The 27,619-nt window shown below is 40.0% G+C and overlaps 2 protein-coding genes across 6 annotated transcripts; one reads left to right on the forward strand and one right to left on the reverse strand.

Annotated features, from left to right (window-relative positions):
- Positions 1-1,502: 1,502 nt before the first annotated feature.
- HHLA2 (HHLA2 member of B7 family) lies at positions 1,503-14,242 on the reverse strand. Of its 3 annotated transcripts, none has more exons than XM_082277360.1 (8): positions 14,133-14,242; positions 12,682-12,737; positions 10,192-10,285; positions 8,746-9,066; positions 8,034-8,294; positions 5,878-6,177; positions 3,483-3,577; positions 1,503-1,868 (listed from the first exon to the last, which is right to left on the reverse strand). In XM_082277360.1, the coding sequence occupies exons 3-8, from the start codon at positions 10,253-10,255 to the stop codon at positions 1,842-1,844; spliced, it is 1,068 nt and encodes a 355-aa protein (XP_082133486.1). In that variant the 5' UTR covers positions 10,256-10,285; positions 12,682-12,737; positions 14,133-14,242; the 3' UTR covers positions 1,503-1,841. The 3 variants fall into 3 exon arrangements, with proteins under 3 accessions (XP_082133486.1, XP_082133488.1, XP_082133487.1); XM_082277362.1 differs by lacking the exon at positions 14,133-14,242 and adding an exon at positions 13,023-13,038; XM_082277361.1 differs by lacking the exon at positions 14,133-14,242 and having other exon boundaries at positions 12,682-12,804.
- A 141-nt stretch (positions 14,243-14,383) lies between these two features.
- On the forward strand, positions 14,384-27,619 carry IFT57 (intraflagellar transport 57). Of its 3 annotated transcripts, XM_082279452.1 has the most exons (11): positions 14,384-14,564; positions 15,902-16,064; positions 17,206-17,324; positions 18,224-18,314; positions 20,229-20,297; positions 20,839-20,961; positions 23,035-23,106; positions 23,700-23,831; positions 24,743-24,805; positions 26,574-26,640; positions 27,177-27,619. In XM_082279452.1, the coding sequence occupies exons 1-11, from the start codon at positions 14,386-14,388 to the stop codon at positions 27,353-27,355; spliced, it is 1,257 nt and encodes a 418-aa protein (XP_082135578.1). In that variant the 5' UTR covers positions 14,384-14,385; the 3' UTR covers positions 27,356-27,619. The 3 variants fall into 3 exon arrangements, with proteins under 3 accessions (XP_082135578.1, XP_082135579.1, XP_082135580.1); XM_082279453.1 differs by lacking the exon at positions 23,700-23,831; XM_082279454.1 differs by lacking the exons at positions 23,700-23,831; positions 24,743-24,805.

Here is a 27,619-nt window from a genome sequence, read left to right on the forward strand (position 1 = left end):
GGATCATCCATGTCACACCGCCCATTTTCCAGACTGCTGTGCTGGGCAGCATTTGGCTCCTCACAGCTCTCAGTCTGCCAGTGTTTTGTTCCCCACAGCTGTTCCCACTCTGACACTGTTCCCCCCACCACTGCCAGGGTGTGTACACTCTGCTGGGCTCAGACTCACTGCTGTTGTCAGTGGACACAGTCTTCATTTTAAATTAAAATACTAAATGAAATGAAAATCAGTAAGCCCTCTCTTTCCCTCACACTGGAAAAAAAACCAACCCAACTCTCAGAACTAGTGGATTTCTTCTTCTGTGGAAACTTCTTTGTCCCTTTAGGAAATCCAAGTTCCAACTTTTCATGCTGACTTGTCATGGGACGAGTGGGAGCTTCAGACAAGCCCTGCCTTATTTTTGGCAAAACAGCTCAAATTTAAGAAATCACTCTGGCCCACAAGTTCTAAGGATCTAGTCTATTTATAAAGTGAGTTATTTACTGAACAGACAGCAAGTAACACCTGAAAGGTCTTAATCAGAGTTACTTACTACACAGTATAAAATGAAAGAACTACCAGTAGATTACATAAAACAGTGATTGATATCAAGGTACCTATATTAAAGCTAGCAAAAAAACCACTATAGATTAGGAGTCAAATGTAACTTACCACCAAAATGATGATAATGTACACAGAGTCCTTTCACTCAGCCTCCAGAGGAATAACCGCAAAGCAAGCATCCCTGCTCTGGGGAGAAACCACTGGAAAATGTGCAGAAGATTTCTGCTTTGTGGAAGTTTGGTGTAGCTTACATAGTTTGTAAAGTGAGGTGTCTGTCAGTTAGAAATCCAGTTTCTCTTTCCATATCTCACTTCCACAGTAAGATGCTTACTGTCAGCTGGAAGATGCCAGACCAATGGTAATTCCATGGTGCCAAAATAGCTCACTACAAGACAGCTTTGTCTAGTTTCAGTTATCTCACCGGTTAACAAGCAACAGATAAGCTCATGTGGGGGGGGTGAGATGCCCTGCTACATGACTTTTCACATACAAGCGTACATTGACTTTTTTTCCGTCCCCATTTGTCCATTACTGTTGCTCAGACAATTGCATTTCCATGTGGCTCTGTGTCTTGGGGTGATTTTATAATACTGTATTCCCCTACTGCCTGCTTATTGCCCAGAAATGGGTCCCCCAGCTTTAAACTGGGTCCAGGAGAGGAGGGAGAGAAGCTGAGTGAATTCTTCAGTGCAGTTTGTGTTCAAGGACTCACACACGCTCCCCCGCGTTCTCACCGCTGCAGAGCTGAGGGAGCACATTCCTGCTTTTAGCCAGCCTGGTAGCTGAGGCAAGAAATTTTCCCAGGACTGCATACCAAAATCCTCTGGAACTTCTTCTTCTTCTGGAACTGTTCAGCTTAGCAGTGATCGGAGAACCAGATCATCGGACCCTGTGGACCGGCAGCGAGCCTGCGGGGACGCCGCACCCCGGCCTTGGGCCTCGGGAGGGGCTGAGCCAGCTACAGACAGAACTCTAAATCCACCAGCTTTCTCCGCATCGAGGAGGTTTATTATCTAACATTACTCTTTTTTTTTCTGTGCCTGCTGGCACTCTGCTTGTTAAATAAATCAGTTTTTTAACTTTCATCCAAGAAATTCCTTTTGTATTGGTGGGGGAGGGAGTGCAGAAACCTGCCTTCTGGGGAGGAGACGTTCCTTCCAGAGTGTTTCCTCCTAAACTTGTCTCAAACCGAGACACTCTGTCTAAAGGAGAAGGTGAAGGAACTCTTTGTTCTTTTCATCAACAATCTCAGTAGTATCTCTGTGCAGAAAACTACTTCTTCCTGTATGTCAAGGTGTTCATAGGATTCCTTCCTTCCTTTTTTTCTAGATAAAATAGAAATACTTGTAAGAACTACTGATGTGTAAAATTAATCCCATAGTGGGAACAGAACAAGACACACTCACTATAAAGATGTCAGCATTTTCCATTTTAGCATTATCTCAGTAAAATAAGCATCTACACAACAGTATGGAAACATTCCTGGTTTTTCCATCTTGTCCTCCATCAATGTAACCAGAATTGAGTTAACCTGTAAACTGTTCCACTTCCTCTGATTACAACACGTTTGAGGGCTCAACAGGTCCCAAGATAACTTAATCTTGCTTAAATTGTTTAGACAACTGCATCTCAAAGTATATTACCATCTCTAAAGCATGTTACAACTGTTTAATAAGCAGCATGCAAGTGAATCTCTATGTAAAGAGAAAAATGAAAAAAGACTGAGGCATAATAATTTCAGAATTTTCTTTCCCATGCATTTTTGCTGTACCTCATGGTAGCCATCATAACATGTCTCCTGAAGCTTAGCAAATCCAGACTGTGACAAAATTTTAACATACAGGGAGTTTGAAGGTAAATGTTTCCAAGGGCAGGGCAGAAGGATGGACTAAGAACTGAAGTCTGGATTTTTAAGGATACCCACTTCCATTGCAGAGGAAACAAACAGAATATTCTAATACAGAGCCAACCTATTACAAACACATGAGAATAAAATGCATCCACTTGAAGATACCGCGCTCCAGTAAAGAGGAGAGCTGTGCAGAGAGATGAGGTCACGGACCATATGGTTCTAAGGATTTCCTACACAAAGCAATTTAGTATCACTTTTCAAACTGAGGTTCTGACAAGCTTTGACAGTGCATGCAATTGACAGTGGATACAATTAAACAGTAATTTGGGGACCTGATGAAAACCAGGTAGGAACATTGTTTGAGAAACTTCACATTTTGTTTTGGATTCTTTTTGGTCTTAAAGACAAGTGAGAAAATTCAGCAATTCAATCACTCTTTAAGCAAGCTATTGGAAAATATTTGTGAGGGGTAACCAACTCTTTCATCCTTTATGAAGCACAGAAGTGCATCTGATTAAAGGAAGGGCTTGTTGACATTGTTACAACCAAAATACAACCAAAATGCACAGATGCACCATAGAGGGCCTCCAAACTTAGAAAATAGCAAGAATGAGGACAGTTTATTTATGCTGAAATTTATCTTCCTATATTTTCAGTCTTTTTTGTATGCTTTAACCCATGAAAATCAAATTTATGTTTCAATTAAACATTCAAGGTCTGGATTTAGGTTCTTCCCTTCAATTTGAGTTAGGGGTCCATTTTGAGGAGGTAGTCAATGGGTTTCAACCTCCCACTGTCAGAATTACCTTTCCCTACTTACTGCTCAGTTCTTTTGACTTCACTCCTGGTGGCCCTTGTCCAGACAGCCCATTAACATTGGGATTGTCTTCCCTTTTTCTTAAAACAAAAGATCAGCCTAGCAAACAATGCTAACAGTGCAGTTGTTCAATCATAACTGTCTAGCTACAGCTACTGATCACCAATTGTTTTTAAAGTTGCAAAGTTTGGCTCAAACCCTCATTCAAATCTTGAGGGGCTTGGTATCAACAGTACCTTAAAAAATAAGTACTATAATGATTGTACATACCTTGAGATAGCAAACTGCTACCACTGTTGCCACTGTTGTCACCACTGCAACAAACAGTGCTCCTAGCACAATTTTCCAGGTCTTGCCGGAATTTTCTTTAAAAATACAAAAACAAAACAGAAGTGCTTTATATCGTAAATTAATATTCACTATTGTTCAATAAATATAAGCGATGATTTTTCTTACTTGTAATCTAAAAGGTATGATTTAGGGAGAAAGAAACATTAAAAGGAAACTGAGACAAAGACAACAATGTTCAAGTTACTTGACTCATACTATAAGACTTTGAAGTGATACTTTACCGACTTAAGTGTGAATAGCCAAAAGCAGATTATTTTATTTAATTGTGCTGATAGCAAATTCCATGTGTGCTCATGGGATAGGATTTGACAGCTTCTTAATACAAGTCCCATTTAAAAGCAATCAACTGCCCAGTATGTCAAACACTGTCTCCAGGTATGGTGCTCAGTGCCATTAACAGCACTGCTCATTTAGAGTAGAGCAGCTCTGTAAATGTTATCCAGCCAGGATCCTAAATTTCGTAACTCCTACTGCAAAATCTTTGCAACTTTAATCTGAAACGTTGCCCAGCTTCATAGTGCAACTATGCAATCCAGGTGGACACAAGAAATCCTGAGGTGGGTGATAACCATGGATTCCACAGGACATCAAAGCCCACCTAGTAGAAACCCCTGCATAGCACCAAACTGTCAGAAGAACAGTATGGTTCTTCTACCTCAGGCTATATTTCCTCTGCTGCATCCTGTCCGAAGAATTTGAAAAATTCTACACTCCTCTGGAAACTTCCTATGGATGTCTGGCAAACAACTAAAAAATAAGAACTGCTAAAACAGAGCATTTAATCTAGTCATTGCCTTAGCTTGACTCTGTAGCCACATGCAGATCTATGTTACACCTTGCCAGCTCCAGTGGAAGAGCAGCTTTAAGCTGCAACCCTTCCTTACACAGAAGAGAGCTGCTTAAATGACTGTAAATTCATCTCTTTTTTTTTTTCCCCTCAGAAGCTTTCTTTCCAGTGGCCCTTGGAAACCCTTCTGATGGCTCAGCAGCTGCTATCCAATGTGGTCTAGCCCATCCCCTACTGTGTCCAGACGCTTATCTGCTTTCCAGCTGTGCTGCCACAAAGGTGCTCATCTCTCTGTGTCTTCTCAGTTCTGTATAACCGAACTGTGGTCCCTGAGCAGGAACATCCTGTGAGCAGCACAGTAATGTCACCACTGAAGAGGGGCTTTCTATCACCTATGGCTGCTGTAAGATCCATCAGAGAGCAGCTAGGGAAAGGCATTTGTAGCAGATGATCCCAATGACATTTGGACTGTCTCCAGTAAATGTACAGGGAGACTGATGGACTTGTGAACAGAAGTTAGGAGTGCCAGCTAAAGGTGTAACTCCTTGGAGGTGTTGGATGCTCTCCACTCTAGAAGCACAATATTAGGTTTACAGGATAAGGAAGATCAGGCTGCAACTTGAGCTGCAGGGAAGTATGTTTGCTTGACTTAAGCGTTTTCTTTAATCCAACTCCCCTCCTGCAGGTTGCATACAGCCGCTGCCATCTAAACCATCAGGTTTTCAGAATGAAATTAAGTCATCATGAGGAAGGGGGAAGAAGGGAAGACAAAAAGATGTAGCTATTATCACTTATTTTAACCCCTTTTATGTTGCCTCTATTTTTCATGTCTTACTGGCTCGTTTCAAGTTCTCTTCTTTGTTTAGAAGAGGTGCCCTATATTAGTTCACAATCTTTTAGGTGATTGTATTTAATTGTGTAAAATGTCTGTATGCTACTGTTGTATGTCCTACTGAGAATGAAATAACTGTAACTAAGATTTCACAGCTAGAAATTTACTATAGCTCATAGAAACACAGGCATGCACTTAAACATATATATCCCCAGGCCTAAAAAAGGCCTGCTGTGTAGAATTAAAGCTTTGAAAATAACAACTGTGGGTTCTCAACAAGCTTTCTTCTGCAGCCAAACTTGTACCACATGCTTTGGGCTTCCCATCATCTCTCTGCTACATTTAAAGCTGTGTTTGCTGTCAGCAGAGCATTTAGGACAGGATTCTGAGAGCCCTGCTGTGCCCTCAGCTTTGAGAGCAGTTGGTGGCAATTGAAGGCAGCCACTGATTTTGAAGCCTTTGCCACAATAAGCTGCTGACTGAAAAAAAAACTTCTAGTCTTTAAATAAACACATCTGAGGTAGCTTTTCTTTTCCCTTGGGCCAACAATAATAAAATATGTATCTATTCTACCCAACTGTACCAATCACACAAGATGGTTTTTCTCAGTATTTTATAGATTTCTGATTGACTCTTTGGCTGTGCATTGTCCTAACTGGTCCTCATCCTCTGAAATGGAAGGAGTGGTAACTTACCAACATGTAAAGTTCTCACAGTAAGTTTTGTGTAGAAAGGTGTTGAAATATTACACAAATATTCTCCACTGTCATCTGCAGTAAGATCATCCAGCATTAGTGAAAAGTCATTTTCGTGAACCCGGACTCGAGGCTGGTGAGAGTGAGATGTGCCATTGAAGGAGGCCAGGACTGAGCTCGCTGCATTTCTGTGTAATGTCCAGACAACACTGAAACCAGAGTCAAAGCCAGAGCTTGCAGTGTCATTCCTGTGCTCACAAGGAATTATGGTGCTACCTCCTTCCACATTAAACAGGTGGTCTGAAACAGATAAAGAACTCTCCGCAGTTTTTTTGGAAAATAGTGTGAAGGTAATTTAAACATTTTCTGACTTTTTTCTGAGGTTTGATACTACTATGGACACACTTAAAAACATATTTCACTACTTTGATAACATATTCAAATATCACAGTATGTTTCTAAAAGCATCTGAAGATTTTAAAAACCTATCTTACACTAAACAAATCTGTTGTACTGGAAATATTTACGAAAATCCTTTTTTTTCATTCGACTATTTTTCCTCTAGTTGAGGGGCTCATTAATAGAAGTGATTCAGTCTAGTCTAAGTCACTGTGTAAAACAGCAGGAAATTCCACATGCTGGGAGCAGAGGGAAAATGCAACTGTTCAGATACCTGCACATCTGAAGCAAAAGGATAAAACACAACATAATTTAACTAAAAGAATAAAAAGATCATATGTAGTTAGAAATAACTTTCTGCTATGGTGGACTTAAGTACTTTACTTGTCTATGATGAACATTTAATGATTAGTGAACAGCTTTAAAAAAACAGGAAAGGGAAGGAGAAGGCAGGTAAGTGGAATAAATACCTAATATATAAAATACTAACACAAGATAAATTAACATCAGAGTACAACAATTGATTTGATATCAGGGATTTGAAAGCAGTGGTGGCTGGCAGTCGGCTGGAGAGGAAGGTAATAGATTATTTTGATATGGTATAACTACATTTGATTTCTGGGGGGGGGGTTTAACTAACTGAGGTGTGGGGCTGAAAATCGTGAATACAAAACAAAATTGTACCCCATGCTGCTATTGTACAAGTCAAAGGAAAGCAGTTTGCTATCAAAATAATCTACTGAGGGGTTAGATGGATGCAGGGAAATTCAAATAAATGTGTAATGAAATGTACCTTTTTCTCTTGTGGATCAGAGGCATAGATAAACAAAACAGACACTTAGAGTGCACTTGTTAGCTGTTATAATGGCATACTTTAAATCTTTCATATTGTAAGCTATTCCATGTAAATTAAAAACTGCACTCTTGTTCTGGAGCTTATGCAGTTGGTTAGGAACTGAGAGTGTCTGGACACACTTTAGGGGGAAATCAGGGTGATGGAAGCATCCATGCACATCTCACAAGAGAGCTGTTCTGCATTGCTCTTCATTCAATTAAAAATATTTCCTAAGAAACAGGAGAGGTTGAAAAGCAGTTATTTACTCAAACTGAATTTCCAGTGAAATTCAGGAGGAAGACAAAGCAGAATTGAAATTTCATAATCCTGCTTTTCCTTAACTAACAAAATGAGCTCCTGTTTCCTAAAATGCAAACAGTGTTTGCTGCTCTCCATTCCCATGCACCCCAGCACTCAGACCGGTACTGAAGGAAGCATGTGAAGAGAAGTACAATGAAAGGATCAAACAGTACCAATAAAGTCTGGCAACAGATGGGAAATGGGCAGAGTAAAGATCACACATGCAGCTAGAGCAGCACGCAAACTTCCACCTCCCTCACAGAACTCACATATTCTCCAAGGTTTCCATGTATTTTGTCCAGTAGACAAAATTCTTTTATTGATAGAGTGTAAAGTTTGTTAATTAGGCACCTCTTAAAATGTGAAACCGATATAGAAAAAATGTTCAGAGTAAAGGTAACTTGCAGAAGGGTGAGCTAGCCCCTCTCATTCCTACTTCTTGGAAGTAACTTGTAATGCTGTCCTGTAACCCTAACAGATGCATTGCAAACAGAAAAGTATATCCTTTTGCATTGTCCCATATCCATGTTGCCCCACTGCAGAAAGACTGTCTTTAGTTTGACCCTGAAGCCAGCTGTGAAATTCAGTAACAATGGAGGAAGAGACTTCCATTCATTCCTACCTTGCATCTTCCATTCAGCAGCCCACACTTCACCGTGGAAATGAATATGACAGTAGTAAGTATCTGCCATGTTTATAATGTCCTGGTCACTTCTAAGAGAATAGAGAACTCCATTCCTGGTTTCCTCCCGATCTGTCTCTTGGATGGATATATTGCCTTTTACCCAAGATATGTTTGGTGCTGGATAAGTGAGAAAGGCATAGCACTTCAGTCTCCTTTCTGTGTTTGTCTTCTGGTATTCCAACGCATAAGAAGAAGGAGCTGTATATGAAAAAATAATAAAATAAAAAAAAATCCTACTACTTACAAAATAGTTTTTAACTTGAAGTGATTGCTCCTTTGAAATACCATCTGGGAGAATAAATATAGCTGAGAACAAAACTTAATCTGTGTTTGATTTCACAAGAAAACACAGCTACTTACAATGCCAAGATTTGTACTGTTCTGAGACGCCACATTATGTATACCACGTAATTACCCCTTAGAAATCAGGGTGCAATAGGTTATGAAAACAAGTGCTGCAGTATAATTTTCCAACCCATGTTATGACATTTCACCAGAGAAAAAAATTGCTTCATAACACTGTCAGGCCCAAAAGGTACTCTGCTGGGTTGGAGGATTTTGATTCCATGGGAGAAACAACACAAGAAAATCTGTTGGCATCATCCCATTTGTGATGGTGCAATCCAATGATTTTTGATGTCTTACTGACCCCTCACGCGTAGCAGCACTTCCACTTCTGTTCCATCTTGCACCGTTCCCACATAGCAAGTGTAGGAGCCCTCATCAGTCATGGTCAGGTTACTAAGTTTCAAGGAGGCATTTCCACTAGGGATGTTCTCATGGAAAAGGTGTGTTCTGAGTCTGTAACGTGGATCTTGTTCTTCCAACTGATCCTTCTGCTGGTAGTAACTGTGCACATTTTTGTTCTCTTTGCTCCAGTGAATTACTTCATCATGCCCAGGTGGGAAACGACAAGGGAGGATGCAATCCTTGGAAAACAGCCCTGTTACTTCTTCCTGTTCTGTAAAACCTGAAGCCCATAAGTACAAATGAGTAACTTTAATCCAATCTACAAGTGTATTTCTGCCCTTCTTTATCCCTGACCAAAAAATGCTCTTGCAGGCAGCACGTCCCTATCAGGTGTGCCACCATCACTTTCATGGCTTTTCTGTTACATGAGTCTCTTGGGACAGCAAGGGTCTCCATTCAGTTTAATCAGGATGATAACACAGAGCTCTGCTCTTTGAACTTCTAACCAGTTTAAGTAGAAATCCCAAGTAAGCACCTACATATTCAAATCAGCACACCACCACCTTACCACATGAGCTTCAAATGTGTTTCCACATCCTGAACCACATCTTTTCCTCCTTGGACTTTAAAAACCTTTTGAACTGCAGCTTCCTACATGTTCAAACCTTCACAGTGCTGTGCTGCAATGCCCCATGTTACCAGCCACCCTCACATAGTGCCAAGCAGTTGTACCATAACAGGGAAAAACAACATGGTGCTGCAACTGACAGAAAGAACAGAACTTCTTGAAACAGCTCTGCCAACACAGACAGCGCCAGGAAGTTCTGTCCCAGCCACTTGAGATAATTAAGGCGTGCATTCCACAAATTCACACAACTGGTAGCATCTCATTTCTGTCAACAATTAATTAGGCCTTGCTAGCATAAAAGAGCAATTTAAAATTCATCTTTTAAAAAACTGACTGCATTGGCTTAGCACTGTCATGTGGACCTTCTTGGCCAAGGTCAGACAACCTGTTAGGCTGCTAGCGAGTGCCCAGGGGCAGCTGCCTTTTCAGAAACTCTGATGCCCTCTCCAGCTCATCTGGCAGGACAATCCAAATGACTTTTCCTTAGGCTTCTCAATGCAAAGTCAGCCAATTTGCTGCAAACCATTTTCAGTCTGAACTGAAAAGCACTGCCTGCTGAGCCGTGGGGCAGGAACATTGGCAGGTAACAGTCTGGGGGCTCAATGTGCCCAATGGCCACAGCCATCCATGCAGCCACCTTACAGTCTTTTGCTTCAGAAGTGTTTTACATTACCCAAAATCTAATCTTTACCATTAATACACCATGTTTGAATTCACTAATTCTCCTTAACAATAAAAATAATAAAGAAGACCATTATTAGTAAAGCTAAGACATACCCCAAAGTATAGTGCTGATGTGAAATAAATAGATGATAAGAGGTGGCATGTTCTGTCCCTTCATGTCTTTGTTGGTTCACAGACTCACATCACACTGGCAAAATAAAAGCAGGGGAGAAAACATGCTTAAAAGCAGGTAAAAGACATGCCCATATCACAAAATTTCCCTTCTACAGGTTACTAAGGACTATAGGTCCTTGTATCAATTTTTTTGTTTGCAACAGACTTGGTCCAGATTTTTGACCTTAAGGTCATTCATTATATGATCCTATGCATTATATAATAATGGTTGAGGCCCTCTCATTACCTTGTAGCCCCTTGCAGACTGATACTTTATTTTTAATATATAGAAAATGTTTACTCTCAGTGTTGTTGCAGGCCTAAGGAATATTAGGCTTCATCATTCCTGAACAGGACACCAAGGAAAACTGGTCAAGTAAAATTTGCAAAACGATATAAGATGTTCCTTGTCAAACCTGATTTTCTTTACTTCTTAAAATATATTTCTGATTACTGCAATATTTGACTTTCTGGGGTGGGAAATTTGACTGCATTTGTAAATATTGCAGATATAGAGAACTTTTTACACTTTTTACCCTTTCAGAAATGTGTGCATGGAAATCTAGGGTAGGAATGCAAAGGAGGAGGAGGCTCTCTCATCATGTCTTCTGTTTTGTCAGATAGCGATGAACTGGAACCTCCCATGCGTAACAGAAAAAGAATAACCTTATTGTAACTATTATCTGAGTGAAGGAAGAATGCAGTCTTACTCTCCTAAAATACAGCATACCCCAGTGGAAAAATTACCTCATGAATCAAAGAACTTGTAAAGACTTTAAAGAATTTTCCTAGTACTTTTTGCCTCCCCAAAAGGCAGATACAGGTACCATTTTTAACTGACACAGGACATGGGTTTAGCCAGACTTGCTAGCCAGACCTTTTAGTATTAATGAATAATTTTAACTGGTGTGTGACACTGTATTTGATGTGGATGTGAATCTTAAATCCCAAAGATTTTTGAGTATTATTTCTTTTGAGAAGGTTGTGTGATTGTCTTATGTATCTCACTATTCTGTTAGGAGAAAAACCAGAACAAAACAAAAAAAACAACAGAGGCACCAAAACATTAAATCTGAGACAGAACTGATGCCATGGTAAAATAAAAATTTATGATATATAATTTTGCTCCATGTCAGCAACATTTTCCAGTATCTACCTTCTTTTCCCCTTGCATTAGCAAGTGGGGTACATCACCTTTTACTGGATTTTTTGCTCATTTACCTATCACTTCCAACTTGATCAACACAATATACTGTGCTTCACGTTTGAATTTCAGAAACTGCCATCAATGCTGGATATCCCTTAGTGAGGGATCTGCCAAGTTTAATTGACTGTCGCCTTTCATTGGCAGTTATGCTCTGAGAGTAACATGGTTCCAGTGCTACCTCAATCAATGCTGTGATGCATTTGGGGGCTCCATGGACAGTGCACACTGCCTCCCACCTTCCAGCTGTACCCCATAACCCTGCTCCAAAATACAGAGCTACAACTAGTTAGCTGAAAATTTTCATGTTCAGCACAAACCTTAGCTTTGGATCTTCCCATTGTAGCATGCTGAGAAAAATGTATGCTGGTCTGTAGAAAAATCTGAGGAGTGTAGGCTCTGGCCAGTCTTTTCACCAATTCCTGGTGTCTTACAGGAATAAAGTATATGAATGCTGATAGAGCCACACTGCAAAGTACTGAACAAACATGCTTTTCCTGTTTGTTACAGACTTATGTGGCACAACCAAGAAATCATGCCCTAAGGCTTTGTAATGAAATATCAATATGAAATTATGTATACAGACAGTGTACAACTGGAATTAAGATCACTGTAGTCATGATAATTACTGATGCTCTAGTTTGCAGGAGAATTATTTCATACAGAATCACCACAGGTGCAACTGGAAAGCAGCTCAGCCAGGGTTTCTTGTGAGCAAGGCAAGGTGCTAAAATGCATCTCCAAAGACATACTGAACAGCTCAAATAGTGGTAGGGAGAATGCTGGATTTGCTTTGGCCACTACAAGAAAAGAACACATGCTTTCTTTTTCTTCTGTTAATTAGCAACCAAACTGTATCAAAGTTACTTCCTCATCTTTGAGCTCTGCATTCAAGTTGAAACCCGATCAGAGCACTCCTGCAGCAAACAGCCATTGGGATTGGTGGCTGCTCAGTGTACTTTCCTCTGTGACCTCTTCGAGAGCAGACATGCATATTGAAATATCCTCTTTTCAAACCAAATTTATTTATTTATTTATTAGTACAAAGGATTCTGATTAATTCCTTTTCAATGTAACTTAGCAACAACACATTTCAAGCATACACACACTTAAGAGGATTGGGAAATATAACAGGATTTCCATTTTTAGCAACAAGCAAACAAGAAAAACAAACATGAAAAAGTCTGAAAAACACATGTTAATTACATACTGCTAAAATTTCTTACCTGCCACAATGATACCAGCTTTCCAGAATTTCTTCACCAAACCTTCAGAGGATTTCCTGTAGCAAAAAAAAGAGAAGGTTCTCTCCCTCCCCACACTGAAACCCTTACAACTTAAATGCTAACTTCAGTTGCTGAGGAAATACTCCTAAGGGAAGAAAGTTTCCACAGTCTGAACACCTCTCCCTGTTGAACTTTGCCTCTCTCCAGCTGCACTCTCAGCGCCCACCCGCATGGCACAGAGCTCAAGTAACTAACAAAGTTAATGCCAGTCAGGCATGAGCAGGGAAGCGCAGCTGTTTCTACACTAAGACTGCGATTCAACACACACGAAGCTTTCACACCTGTTGCGTTCCTTCTTCGGGCTTAAAAAAACTTCTTCTCTTAACCACTTCTTTTGCCTGGCTTTGTTAACCAAACCCAAAGATCCGGCAAGCGGTAATAGGAAATGAGTTCCCGTGACAAATGCGATGCTTAGAGCACCCACGTTGCCGCTCGGAAATGCGCTCGGGCGCCGCAGCGACGGCCGCAATTCTCCTACAGGGTACAGCGCGGGAACCTGGCACGGGGAGCGAGGTCACATCTCTGCGGCTCAGGAGAACGAGAACGTAAGGTAAAAGTAATCATGACACTCTTCTCAAAAAGCTGGTAACCTGAAACAAGAAGTAGGTGCCTAGGGCTGCCTGCAGGGTTAGGTAATTATTTTCTAACAATATTTTAACAGTGACTTATTTTCTCTGGACAATTCCAGACTTGTGTGTGCCATCTGGTTTCCAGAAGAACAGAACGACTCAAGTATTTTCGGGAAGAGTGCTTACAAAAAACCCCAGGGTGCAGGAAGAAGTGGCAAGAAGGGGTGCCTCCCCTCAAAGACTAGCTGGTGCTAGCAGTACACAGGCGAGGTGTGTCTTGCATTCACAGAAAGAATAATTTCCCGAGATCGAGTCCAGCCTTTGACTGATGAACTTCTCAACTAGACTATGGCATTAAGTGACATATCCAGTCGTCTCTTGAACATTTCCAGGGATGGTGAGGTCCCTGGACAGCTCATTGCAATGCTGGACAACCCTTTCAGCGAGGAAATTCCTCTAATATCCAGTCTAAACGTCCCCTGGCGCAGCTTGAGGCTATGTTCTCTTGTCCCGTTACTAATTAACTGGGAGAATAGACCAATTCCCACCTGGCTACAACTTCCTTTCAGGGAGATGTAAAGTGGTAAGGTCTTTCCTGAGCGGCTCCTCATGGGAACTGCACTTCAGACCCTTCACCAGCTCCGCTGCCCTTCTCTGGACGCACTCCAGCACCTCAGTACCTGTCTCGTTGGACACAGCACTCGAGGTGCCTCACCAGTACCGAGCACATTCCCGGGAGCCGGAGCTTCCCCATCCTGCCCCACGGCCCGGCCAGCCAGCACCCGCGGCCGATGCTACAGCTCCTCGGCTGCCGAGACTTACTTTTCCGCACATGCGGCTGCACAGCACCGCGCCTCAGCCCGTGAGCTACAGCCGCTGTCCACTCCGGACCTGCAGGGAGCCAGGCGTTCCGAAGTTTGTCTTGGGGAACGGGGAAAAGAACCGGACAAAGTTGGAACGAAGAGCTCGCGTTAAGCCCCTCATCAGTCGGCACATCAAACTTCGTCCGCGCTTTGGCTGTGGGGCCGCTCGGCACCGCCCCGGGCCCGCCTCTATTGCGTGTCTACCAGCAAAGATGGCGGAAGAGGGCGCTCCGGGCCGGCGCGGGGAGCGCAGCGAGGAAGGGCCGGCGGAGCGCGGCCCCGGCGCGGCTTTTCACATGTTCGTGCTCATGGAAGACCTGCTGGACAAGCTGAAGCTGCTGAGCTACGAGGAGGAGGCGCTGCGGCGCCACAACATGCGGCCTCTCTCCAGGTGCTCCTGGCCCGCTCCTCCTCCTCGCCCGGAGGGCGCTGGCGTGGCCGCGGGCGGGGGGCGGCGGGAAGGAGTCCCTCCGGGCCGCCAGAGCCTAGCGAGGGAAGGCAGGGCCCGCATGGCAGGATGCCTGGCTCAAGGGAAAACCGGCCAGCTGCAAAGCGTGTGATCTGAAAGCTTTGAAAACGCGAGGCCCCGCGAAAGGCCGAGATGTGATAAGTAGATAGTCCCTTGACCTTCCCTGCCCCCGGCAGGTACTGGATATCTGCATGCCAGGGTACCTGTGCAAAAAACAATTCTACCTATTCTGCAGAAAATAGTTCTGCCTAAATTCTTAGTTATTCTAAATAACTCTAAGTTTCTTGAATTGAGAATAGCTGTTTGGGGAGCATGTATTTTTTGTAACCCTTTGACCCTTTACAAAAAGGGTCTTGGACCTGCTGTTAAGGCTGTGGTTTCATATCCAGTACATATTTGTTTCATATGTAATGTCTTTTATATCTTTTTTTAAAATTATAGTGGGAGACAGGAAGCCTGGGAAACAGGACTAATGTGCTCCCAAAATCCACCTGCCCAAATAACTTTTAAATCCATCTGTCACTTTCAGCCAGGCTCCACAGTAGGGTGTCACAGAATTAAGCTTCTTATAAGCAACAGTTTGGGTAAGGGAGTCCAAGTTATTCGAGGATGAGCATAGTGGCTGTAAGTTGGCTCTAGCCTGCTGTTGAACGATTGGAATGCTTGAAGCAGGGCGGCAAGCCTTTGTGTACCTTAGCGAGTAGCTGTGTCTAATGAAGGAAAGCATTTGGTTCCCAGTATCCAGTGTGCATGTAATTTATACTTTGGGGGGAATAACTGACTGTGGTCTGGTTTTATGGACTGAATTCTTGTTAGGACCACATATTTGAATTTGGTATGATCCAGAGCAGATCTGGATTGTATTAGTTGCTCTCCAAAGCAACTCAAGGCACAGTAGGTAAGGACAGTTGGAAGGATCGCTTCAAAACATGCTCCTGATCTGAGATGAATTTGCAGATGTATGAACACTATCTTCTTGTCTTTCTTGAGGAAAGTGTGAAGGAGAGGTAGTTTGGGGAACTTGGCAGCCAAGTCTCATGTTGACTAATAACTTACTCAAAGCTGTAAAATCGTGAGCTGGGTGTCAAAACTTGGTCTGCTGTGGTTATATATGAAACTAGACATCCTGAATTTAGTTCAGGTGGGTTGGTCATCGAGAAAATCGGGTAAAGAAAGTGCTCTGTAGCCTGTGCTTACCTATAATGTTGTAAGAGCTCCAGAAGCTCAATATATGTACCATTTGTCCCCTTTTTAAACAGGCACTACTTTGCCCTGCCCACCAACCCTGGTGAGCAGTTCTTCATGTTCTGCACGCTCTCTGCGTGGCTGATCACCAAAGCAGGACGTCCCTTCGAGCAGCCACAGGAGTACGATGACCCCAATGCAGTGATTTCAAACGTGCTCTCAGAACTTCGATCCTTTGTGAGTGTCACACGGGCTCTTTTCCCAAGCCTATCGCAAACACCTGCATTCCCTCCAGAAATAACAGCAGTCACATGCTGCTCTCCTGCTGGGTACGGCCCCAAGGACTGGACAGACTTTTCCTAGCTAGAAGTTTGTACTATGTTACTTAGTTGGAAGTCTACATAGGCTGCACCTACTTGCTAATTTTTTTAGCACTACAAAAATGGTCTTAAAAATTATTCCAGTTAGTTTTGTTCTACAGGCTGTAAAATGGGTTAAATGAGGCTTACCTTTTGTAGTGACACATATGTTGTTCATTTATACTAGCATAATTTACAGAGATTTTTACCTGGAAAGTTTACACAGTGTTTGTGATCCTGCTCCTTCCAAAGTCAATGATGTAATTCATAGTGTAGGAAGTGGTTTAGAATAGTGTTCATGTTGTCTTCTTTTTTTCTATTTTTTTCTTTTTTCCTCTCTCTCTTTTTTTTTTCTGTTTTTTTCGGAGTTGGTTGTTTTTTGTTGTTAAGGAGTTAAAGGTTGTATAAACTGCCAGGAACTATTGGAATTTTTTTTTTTTAATTAAAAAAAAAAAAAGAAAAAACCAAACCCCCAAAGGTCAGGAGACTATATTAACTGACAAGATGTATGATCTTATGGAAGATTATACTGTGGTGCAGCTGTGAATGATGTTAGGAACACTGTTCTCTAAAGGAGTTAAACTGTAATAAACTACTCTGTTTATTCTGCATGACAGCAATAAATTAAAATATTCTATAAACTCTGGAGCAAACAGGGCACTGTTGAAAAGTTGGTAGTTAAGTCTCCATGCTTGAGTTTCTCTGTAGCTGTTCTTACCTTGCCAGCTTTGTCACTCGTGTGCTTGACCATCCAGCTCCCTTGTGGCTTCTGACTCTTCTGCTCCCTAGGAGTATTCTCTTACCACGTGCTTAAAGATTTCTATGCTGCATCTATTCCTTGGCTTCATCTGGTTTTCCTTCTGTTGCCTGACTGGAACTGCATAGGAGAAAATGTGAATTGGCATTAATAAAGTCTTCATACACAAGGGACACTTTGGTTTTACTGTACAAAAACTTAGCTCCCATGAGGAAATTTGGGTTGTTAGGCCATTAGTAAACAGCCTATCTCTTTATTTTAGGGAAGGCCTGTGGATTTTCCTCCCTCAAAATTAAAGACAGGTTGTGGAGAACAAGTGTGCTATGTTCTTGATTGTTTAGCTGAAGAAGCCTTGAAACACACTGGGTTTAGCTGGAAAAGGTACGGTACACTTCTAAGCATCCTTCCTTATGCATTGTTTTCCAGCAAACAGATGTAAGTTGTAATGGTTAAACAAAACATAGGAATGACTAAAAATGTTTTACTTGACGTTTCATGAGATGGAAAATTCAGCTAGGCTTGAAGCATGGGGACCAATTAATTCCTAATGCAATTTCACACAACTGGCCCATTACCAGCAAGGCTGAGTTTGGACCATTATAGACTTGGCTAATTAAGGTTTAATTGATGACCTTTTTTTTGTTATTTCCCTACGCATAGCTCCTTGTTAATCTGACATTTGAGTTGAAGCGTTTAATGTCCTTTTAGGTTCGGTCAATCAGTAATAAATTCCTGGAGTTACGCATGGTATGATCATGTTACAAGGAGACTACTCGAATTTTATTTAATCTGAAGGAAATTTTAGGACAAATTAGATGACAGATAATCTCAAGTATATGAAGATGTCTTTGAAAATGTTCTTTATTTCATTCTTTCCCTCTGATGGGTTTTGAAATGGATATAGCAAAGTAATTTCTACCTTGGAAATATTTTACTGTTACTTCTGTCTAGTACACAAATTCCACTGTAAATTGAAAATAAGCCTGCGGTGACTTGCACTTGAATTTTAAGAGCTTAGACCAAGAGAGAAAAAACCCAAAATTTACTTCCTAGTGTCTTTGTAGTGTGAATGTACTTGGCATAGTGAATAGCCTTTATTTTTAAGACTGTCCAAGATGAACGAGACTTTAAAGGCTGAGTGTATACTTAAGTTGTGAAACACTAATTGCTGACTAGGTATATTCCATGTCATCCATTCTTCTCATGGAATGTTTTGTTTGCAGAGGTATTTACAATTTATTGTATTTAAAAGTTCTGCTGTTCTTTGAATTAAATTTCAGGCCAGCATATCCAACAGAAGAGCCAGAAGAAGAAGAAATAACAGAAGATGATGCAGAATTGACACTTAATAAACTGGAAGAGGATGTTGCAGTAGGTTTATTTGATTGGTTTTGATTATATTAGTATTGGTCAATTATGAGGAAATTTTTATTCACTGTTCATTTTTTTTGGCTTTGTTTAAGAAGTCTTTTCTATTAGCTGTTCAGGTTTTTTCCTGGAGCTTCATTTCTGCATTGTCAGATTCTCTGTAGAGTTTTTTGTTGCTTTTCAGATAAGATTAACTCTTCAAGATAGAGCATGTGTTCTTAGGTACAGTGGAATCTAACCATGCATTTAAAACACAGGGATTCAAAATTGTTTCTTTTCTATTGATACAAGCTCTTGTTGTTAAACTAAAGGTTTAAAAAAGGAAAACAGTCAGCTGTCTCTTCTTTTCTGTATCCTGTTAAGGTCTAAGCTGCTTAAATTGGGAAGTGGGGGATGAAGCAGTTAACTAAAGCACAGTTGAAATCCTTCAAAGAACCTCTGGGTTTGCTCTCATGTATTGTCCTAGGCCATGATTTTCACAACTAATGTGTTCTATTAGCTCTTTGGAATGTATGTGTGTTAATAAAACCACTGAGATGTTATTCTCTTACTAGGTATTTCATTATCAGGCAGTTTATACCAAAAGGATACTCGCTTTTTAGAGCCCCTAGTGGTTCTACAGGGATTAATTACATGGCCAATGTAATTTTTTTTGCCCAGTCCATTGTTGCTGCCAGTATATTGATATTAGCTGTATATATAATTGAATTTAGCAGTATTTCCAGCAGTTAAATGTTAATAATGATGTTCTTTGGTTTTGATTCTTCTGAATAAAAATGATGAGGCTGACAGAGACAAGCCTTGTCCTGTAAATTTTGGGGAGTCAGGTAGCCTGTACTAGGTGGCCAGCAGTAGGCAGTGAGGCTGGGTGTGCAAGGAAATCTGCACAGTTTGGTTTCTCAGTTCTGATAACCAGTCTTCTTGTTCTGGTGGTATGTTCTTTTAAGTGCTGCACAAATATGTATTGTCCATTTAGCAAAAGATAGTCTCAATCTAGTCCTAATTTCTTGCAAGTATTCAGGGAACTTGGGGTCAAACATGCCAGAAGAAAATAGTGGTCCCTGTTAGTTAAAAACTGGGTAAAGTAGAGGAAAGAGAAATAAACTCCAAGATTTTCACTGAGTCTTGAAGCAGTCTTCCCTAAGACCTGTGTTATTGCAGCTTTTGTGATTTGTGTAGAAAAGAGATGGATGATGAAATTTCACTTTGGTGGAAAAGACAGTCAAGAGGGGGACAAGGTGTAATAAGGGTGAAGTGTATGGGTGATAAAATGACAGATGAATGAAGGCTAATGCACGGAGAAAGCATCTTTACTTATGGGTGATGGGCTCTCAGCTGATCATAGTCACAGAAGAAGGGAATTTTGAGACTGTAACAGAGAACTCTATAAATATGTGAGCAGAGTGTGTGGTCTCATGGGCAAGAAAAAAATCAATTGCCTCAATTTCAGTTGTGTTATTCTGCACACTTAAGATGTGGCATCATTCTGCAACTCCCAAATCTTCAGTGCAAACATCTTGAAAGCTGTGTTGAGGTCTGGTTGTGGTTTGGTTTTTGTTTTGATGCGGTTTTATTTTTAAAGTAAAGCTTTAAGAAACACAAAAAATCAGTTACCATACAAGTACTGATAATGGGCCATTTGATGTCAGAGGCCTTAGGCTTAGAGTTTGGGTTTGGTTGGTTGGTAGATTTTTGAAATACTGTGGCTGTCTGAAGGAAATGTGGGAATAGCTTTGATCTTTCAGCTTGTCCCAGGTATTATGTCTCTTCATAAGCTCCATATCATGAATTCTCCATGTCTTGTTTTGTTCAGAAGTATGGAACTTAATACTCCTTGGTTTGTGCTCCTGCAAAATAAAATTATGGAGAAATACTTCAGTAAGTATTGCACAATCTTACTTTGCAACTTCTCTTAAGGAAGAAGAGTCAGACAATGAAGAAAATTATATTGACCTGAATGTTTTAAAGGCGCAAACGTACAGATCAGTAAGTTGGTACCCATCAGTCCTCTCTTGGGAGATTTTTACATCTGTAGCAGTAATTTGTGTCTGTTGGATTTAAGTCTAAAAATCCTTGTATAGTCTTCACTTGAAAAAACACCCCATCTGAAATGAATCAGTTTATTTTGAAAGAACAACGTGCAGCCAGTTTCTAAACTGATATCACTGAAGGGCTACTGGGAACATTTGCAAGAAATTTTTTGCAGAGACTTCTAGAGAAACATGGTATTAGTGTAATGAATATGTTTTAATCCCACATACATACACCATTTCTGAAATGTATTATAATTTCTTATCATATACATTCAATTCTCTTCAGTTTTAAGTATGATGAGAAGATATATTTATTTTAATTCCAAATCTTTATGAATTCAAAGAAAGCTATTAAAGAAATCTGTTACATCTGTATCATTCTGGATATAAATATTTTTCTAATATTAACAGTGTAAGCCATTATAGTGATTTCTAACAGTTCTCACTGTGCATAACAATGATATTTGTGGATAAACTTTGGGATTTTTACACAGAACATGAATGACACTGCAAAGCAAGAAGAGATTTTACAGTCCACAACAGATGCAGCAGAGTGGAATCTGGAAGTGGAACGTGTGCTTCCACAGCTGAAAGTCACAGTCAGGACTGACAATAAGGTATGGAAGAATGGATTTGCCTGTGTGCACATGGTGATTAAAATGTGATTTCAGTCAATGCTGTTTACTTTCTGTTTGCTGTTTTTGTTTTTTGTCATGCCAAAACTTGTGAGTAATAGGCTCTCCAGTGCTATCTTGTCTGAACCTTTGTCACTTACTTTGACCCTAGAAGCAATAATTTTCAGTAAGGTGTTTTTTCAGTATTTTTTTTTTTCCTGCTGCTTACAAGGCACCTTATTTCTGTATATTTATTCAGTGGAGATTGTTTTCAATCCTCTGACATTTCCAGTGTGTTCACACTTCTAAAAAATTATACCCTCAGTTTAACAAGTATTAAAACATCTTCCTGGAGGAGAGCTGATGATCTTACCTTTCAACTGTTCCATTTTTAAACCACATGAAAGGCTGATTCTATGGAATTCCTCTTGCTGAACTTTACATGACAATCAAGTAGGTCTGTACCCTGATCTAGTCATCCTGAACTCTCCTTATGTTTAGTGAAAAGAAGTGAGCACTTTTTCAACTGATTTTGTTCACCATATCCAGAAAACTGTCTCAGGATGAAATTCATCATGTCTTAGATCTGTGTATTTCTCTCCGTAGTCTATTTCAAGGAGTCCAGAATGAGCAGCTTAGAAGTAGGCATCTGTCTTTGGCAAGTCCAAACCTAGGAGCTGCTCCTGGCATTGCCATTAAGCATTCTTTCTAGGAGCTTGTGTAGCACACACAGATCAGTGCAGTATTGAAATTGTTCATTTGCAGTGACCCAGCTGGTTGGGGGGTTGGAGCAATCTGCAGCACTGATACATCAGTACAATACATATACATGAATACAATGAAAGGTAATTATCTTGCCAAAAATAGGGGAAACCCTCAACTGTCTGCTTGCCTGTCTTACACCATATTGCATTCTACTGTGTGAAGAATTGCCTGGTTCGAACCACTCTGCTGTGATCCTCAGCAATGCCATCTGTTGCAGAGAACATGATGCTTGAGTCTCACAGGGACAAATTAAAACTTAATAAAGACATACATGAAAAATTAAAGCCACTGTAGGATCTGGGGTTTACTAGCTTCCAGCTTAATGCACCATCTCTTGGCCTTAAGGAATATGTCAAAATGAACATGAAAAGAGGATTATTCTTCTTCTAGCTTCTGTGCTTTCAGAAATAATTGAAGTGTTTGACCTTTTTCCATTCTGCCAGAAAACATCATAATTCTGTTTCCTAAGCTGTACATGTAAGCATATTACCAGGAGAGTGTTAATGATTTAATCAATGGCATTAGAAATTACAACTTACTGTAAAGTCCTGGACAGAGATGGGGGTGGGTTGTGTGTTGTTTTTATTAAAACTCTGAAGTTTGGCAAATTGTGAACAATTGTCACCAGACCAACAAGAGATCACAAGTCTCCTGCAAACCTGAAACACAGCGGAAGCACATTTTCTCTACTGGCTCATTACCTGGCGTGCAGTGCCAATTCACAGCACCTGTCCTCAGCCCCTATCCCTGAGTCCATGTAGGTTCCCTATGATCTAGAAGTTGGAAATAATTTTTCCCCCTTCTAATTGAATCCCATTATCAAAACCAAGTTTTGGTATTTCTGCCTCTTTCATTTCTTTCAATTCTTCTGGTAACAGTGAGGACTAAAATAGAAAGGAAAGAATGGATAGTCCAGAACTGGTAGGTGTTCAGCATCCAAAGCACTCATTTTGTCTAAGAATAAGCTGAGCTAGTGCAGCTACAATCAATATTTTTAGTATTTGTGCACAGAGTGGTTTCTAGCAGAAATAGTTCCACGAAGATCAGACTCTAAAAAGCATAGATGATATGGTATCAGTGAGGATATCAGTGTTCGTTTATGGATTCGAGTGTCACATGTGACATTTAGGAGATTTATAAATTGTGTCACATTGAGCCAGTGCCCCTGGCTGTGAACAGGGCAGTGGCAGGATGATACATGGCAGTAGTATAGGAGATCTGACCCTGCTTTGCGTACCCACTGTTGTTGAGTAACCTCAGAAAGATAAAAGTTGCACTTACCTATGTTTTAATTTGTGATGTCTTTTTTAGGATTGGAGGATTCATGTAGATCAAATGCATCAGCACAAGGATGGAATTGATTCTTCTTTGAAAGAAACTAGGGTATGTCTTGTATGTACAGAATATTTTACTTATCTGTCAGAATTTTTATTTTTTATTTCAGATGTGTTAAGAACTAAACTGGTCTTTTTTTTCTTCCTTTTATTGTGCTGTTGCTGTAAAATTAAAAAGGAAAGATATGATAATGATCATTAGGGACAGTGCTAGTGGCAAAATACTTTGTGGGAAAGCATTTTATGTGTGAGGATTAACAGGGCTGTCAGGCTCCAGTAATGAATGCGTTACCATAAGTACATCCTGACTACAGAGGACAAAATAGAATAATACCATCTGAAAGTGCTGTTAAAAACCCCAAAATACTCTCAAATACTGTTGCTAGAGTAACTTACTGACATTGACATTTGTAATTAATTGAGGAGGGGAGAGCAATGAAGCAGTAAAGACTGAAATACGTGTTTTGGAGGTGGGCAAACCAGAACACATTAGGAATAATTTTTTGTTGGCTAAACACAGCATTTCCATTCTATTCTTCTCTCTTGCTGTAGACTTCCGTAGCCTTTCTTAACTACAACACCATTTTGATACTCTTTGCATACTGTCTGTATACTGTCAACCCACAGAATGTGATTTTCTAGGGTTACCTTGACAAACTCCATAATGAAATCAGCAGAACACTGGAAAAAATCAATAGCAGGGAAAAGTACATCAACAATCAGTTGGAGCACTTGGTTCAAGAATACCGTTCAGCACAAGCCTTGCTGAGTGAGGTATTGCTCATCTTTTGTTGTTGCCTTCCCCAGTATTAGCTTGCTGTTAAGTGAGGGTAGACACAAAGACTACATGGAGTGAGTTATCTATGAACTCTGCTGTTGGATATAAAGCAGGGGAAATGTTGATTGGCTGTCAAATTATATTTTTCCTAAGCTAAACTAGCAATTTTTTTTTCAACTGTTCTACAGGGGAAAATAGATGGTTTTTGCCTGAGTATTATGTATAGCTGTTGCCAGTCTTGAGCAGCTAGTAAATTGCTAGTTCTGCTTTCCCAGAAGTTCACATTTGTCAGGAGTGGAAAAACTACAGTTTCGGTCCAACATTCATCCCTTAGATTGAGTACTGGTGCTAACGTGCACAAAGCACTCTGATTACTTCTTTGCTTCATTTACTTTTTATGCCAATAGAGTGCTGAGAAGCTTTTTGATCCCCTGTTCAGGAGGCATTATAGTCTGCCTTTTGGTAAGCCCTCCTGGTTGTGGCCATGCTGACAATAAGACTAACAGAATTTGACCTCTGCGCCTTCTGTTTGCCTTGTTGTTAAAGTATCTTCAAGATAATAATTTACTGTTGATGAAGTATTATTCTGGATTTCAGTATTCAGTCCTCTCAGCATTATGGCAGATTTTCTTCATGTTTATTTCCTTATGTAACTGATCAGAATGCATAATTCTTATCAAGTGTGTATTTGGTCTATTAAAATTTTGAAAACTGCTTTACATTTTTGAATGATAGTCATTACAGAGGCTGATGTTTCAAGCCTGTCCTCATTTGTAAACATCACTGGGGCTTTGCAGAAGAGTTTCTGGAATTGGAACATCTGAGAACAAGTCTTGAAGTTTTCTCTGAGCTGTCTGCATACATCTCTTCAACTCTGTCATTACAGCAAAGACATGTTTCTTTCCAGGCTAAAGAGAAGTACCAGGAGGGAAGTGGAGGAGTAACTGAAAGGGTTAGAGTGCTTTCTGAGGTAAAACACATTTTAAAACAGTCTTCGGAGAGTTGGCATTTAGTGGTTGCAGTTTAATGAACCCAGTTCTTTCTGATTTGTTCTCATGTTAAAGATTAATCTTTGTTTGGAGGAGATGATCCAGTCCAGTCCCTAAATTTTAAGGGCTGCCATTGATTTTTAACTCATGAAATATGAGCTCAGTTTGTAAATGAAGGTAAATGTTCTTTATTTTGCTATCTGTGTCCTAGAATCATGGAGGATTAATAAATCATGCCCATAAATTCTTTGGAAGAAGAAAAACTTAAGCCTTATTTTTAGTTGAAATTAACAATTTGAAATTTTTATCTTCCAGGCACTTAAAAGCAATATTTGACTAAATAGTAATTTTTTTCCATACATCAAATTACCTTATTACCTGCATCTGGTTTTCTGTTGTGGGTTTTCTTTTTCCTTTATATCAGTGCTCTGACAAATTTAAATAAACATCTCCTGTCTCCTAACTGCCTCCACATGTTGAGTGTTTCATGGCATTTCATATAGAATTAAGGCCTGATTTCCAAATACTTCAATGGTTTGTTCAAATAATTTTTTTTAAAATGTCTCTTTTTGGGTTTTAGAAACCAACTTTATTTATTAGGCAAAAAAGTCTCTGGAATAATTGCATAAAATAGATCACACAATAAGAATGTGTTGGAAATTACAGAACAAATTTGAGATGTTTTAGACCAGAATAGAATAGTTGAGTTGGAAAGGACCTACAGTGATCACCCAGTACAGCTAGGTACAGTAGGTAATACAGTGGTTTAATGGGAGTTTTCTAGCAAAGATTTCTGAGTGTATGAATTCTGCAGAATCAGAGCTGCTTTCTATTTCACTCTCAAGGAAGTAAGTTTGAAAAAGTATTTTGTGATGACTTCAGATTTACAGAATGTGCTTTGGAAGCTGATGGACTGGTTACTAATGGTGAATATGTTACTAGCTAGCGTCCTTCAAACTACGTAGATGCAGTGGTGCATGTCTGAGATAAACCAGACACATTGGATGTCAGTACTGATCTGTTTTCAGTTGTGCAGTCAGACCTCAGCCCACTTGGCAATACCATTATCACTGCAGGTATGCAGTAACAATTCAGCAATGGTTCCTTTTTGTTACTGAAAAGGCTTATTGAAGCCTTAATGAAAGGCTGTTTTCATACTATAGACAAGAATACTGGCATATTACCTCAGCTGTACTTTAGAATCATGTATTTGCTTTTTTTCATTGTCTACCACAGCAAACTGGTTGCTAGACAGTGCTGAAATGCACTTTTGTTCTTCATACATGCATTTTACATACCTGTGCCAGTGGCAGCAGGCTGGACTGCTGCACCTTCTTTTGCTGCAGTGCTGTTTCTCAGGTTTCCAGTGCAACATGCTGAAGTCCTGATGCTTCCAGAGGGGCAGGTGGGCATGGTTATTTGGTGAATCTCGATCTTCAGGGACATTGGTTCCTATGTTCTTTCATCCAGCATCACACTGAAATACTTGCGTTGTTGTTTTTATTGGGGATGCACAGATTTGCAGTAACAGCATGGTGTTTGGCCAAATTGTTACTCTTTTTCTGTAATTTTTTATGACATTAATTTTGTTAAATTATAATTTTCTGAATGTTTGAAAAATTGTTCCTCTTTATATAACAAGTAAGGTGGATTAGTTAATTTTTTTTAACTAAAGCAGTTATTCAGCAGAGGCTTTTTTCTAACTTGATATTCATCTGGTTTCATTAAGAAAAAAATATCTATTTTAAGATTACAGAAGCATTAGAGAAAGTAAAGCAGGAAACAGAAGAGAAAGGAAGCAGTATGACTGATGGTGGTAAGTATGTTTTTGCTTCAGACAACACACCCTTTTTCTTGGTGACAGTTTCATAATATGTGCCTCATTAAAGTAAGAATAAGAGCAATTACAAGAAGCAAAACAATGCAGCAGCATCATATTGGTGGGAAGGGAGGGAGTAGAAACAAAGTGTAGGGCACAAAACATTTTAATAGCTTTTCACAGGTAAGATGATCCCCTGCTCAAGGCATCTTCAGTTCTTTACCAAACCTCAAGCCAGGTATGGGGATAAGGCTTTCAGCTGAGCAAAACACATCATTGAAAAACCTGTCTTAATGTTGATGCACATTTTTATGAAGCTGTTAGATGTCAAGAAGACAGCAAAATTGTCATTGCCTATTTCCGTCTTTAAAGTGTTTTGCATATTAAAAATGATGTATCAGTACAATCACGTCTTTAGAGTAGAACACCCTTTTGTTCATTCAACTCTTCAATTTTAAGGAGTGAATTACAGCAAACAATGCTTTTGTGTTAGGTGGCTGACAGAGTTGTACTGTTTATGCTTTTTTGGACAGCTCCTCTAGTGAAGATTAAACAGGCCTTAACAAAATTGAGGCAAGAAACCATTCAGATGGACATACAGATTGGTGTGATGGAACACACATTGCTCCAGTCAAAGCTGAAAGAGAAATCCAATATGACTAGAGATATGCACGCAACAGTGATTCCAGAAGCCACAGTAGGTGCCTATTAAAATCGGTTGGACCTGACTTGGTTTGCCCAAAATGCAGTTTTCTACCATTTGCTTTTTTGTGAGTTCAGAGGGGTTTTTTTTGTTATTGGGGGAGGAGGATGTTATTTTTCCTTTTCCTTTTTAAGAAGATGCTTGTTAAAAGATGCATGTTTTTAAGAAGTAATGTGCACACTTTAGACTTAAGAGGGAGTCATGTTTAGTTTTGTGCTGTAAAAATTTACTGCATATGTCTTCCAAATGTACTAATAAATTCTTGTTACTGAA

The sequence above is a fragment of the Coloeus monedula genome (assembly GCF_965178545.1).
Source record: "Coloeus monedula genome assembly, chromosome: 3".
Taxonomy (NCBI): Eukaryota; Metazoa; Chordata; class Aves; order Passeriformes; family Corvidae; genus Coloeus; species Coloeus monedula.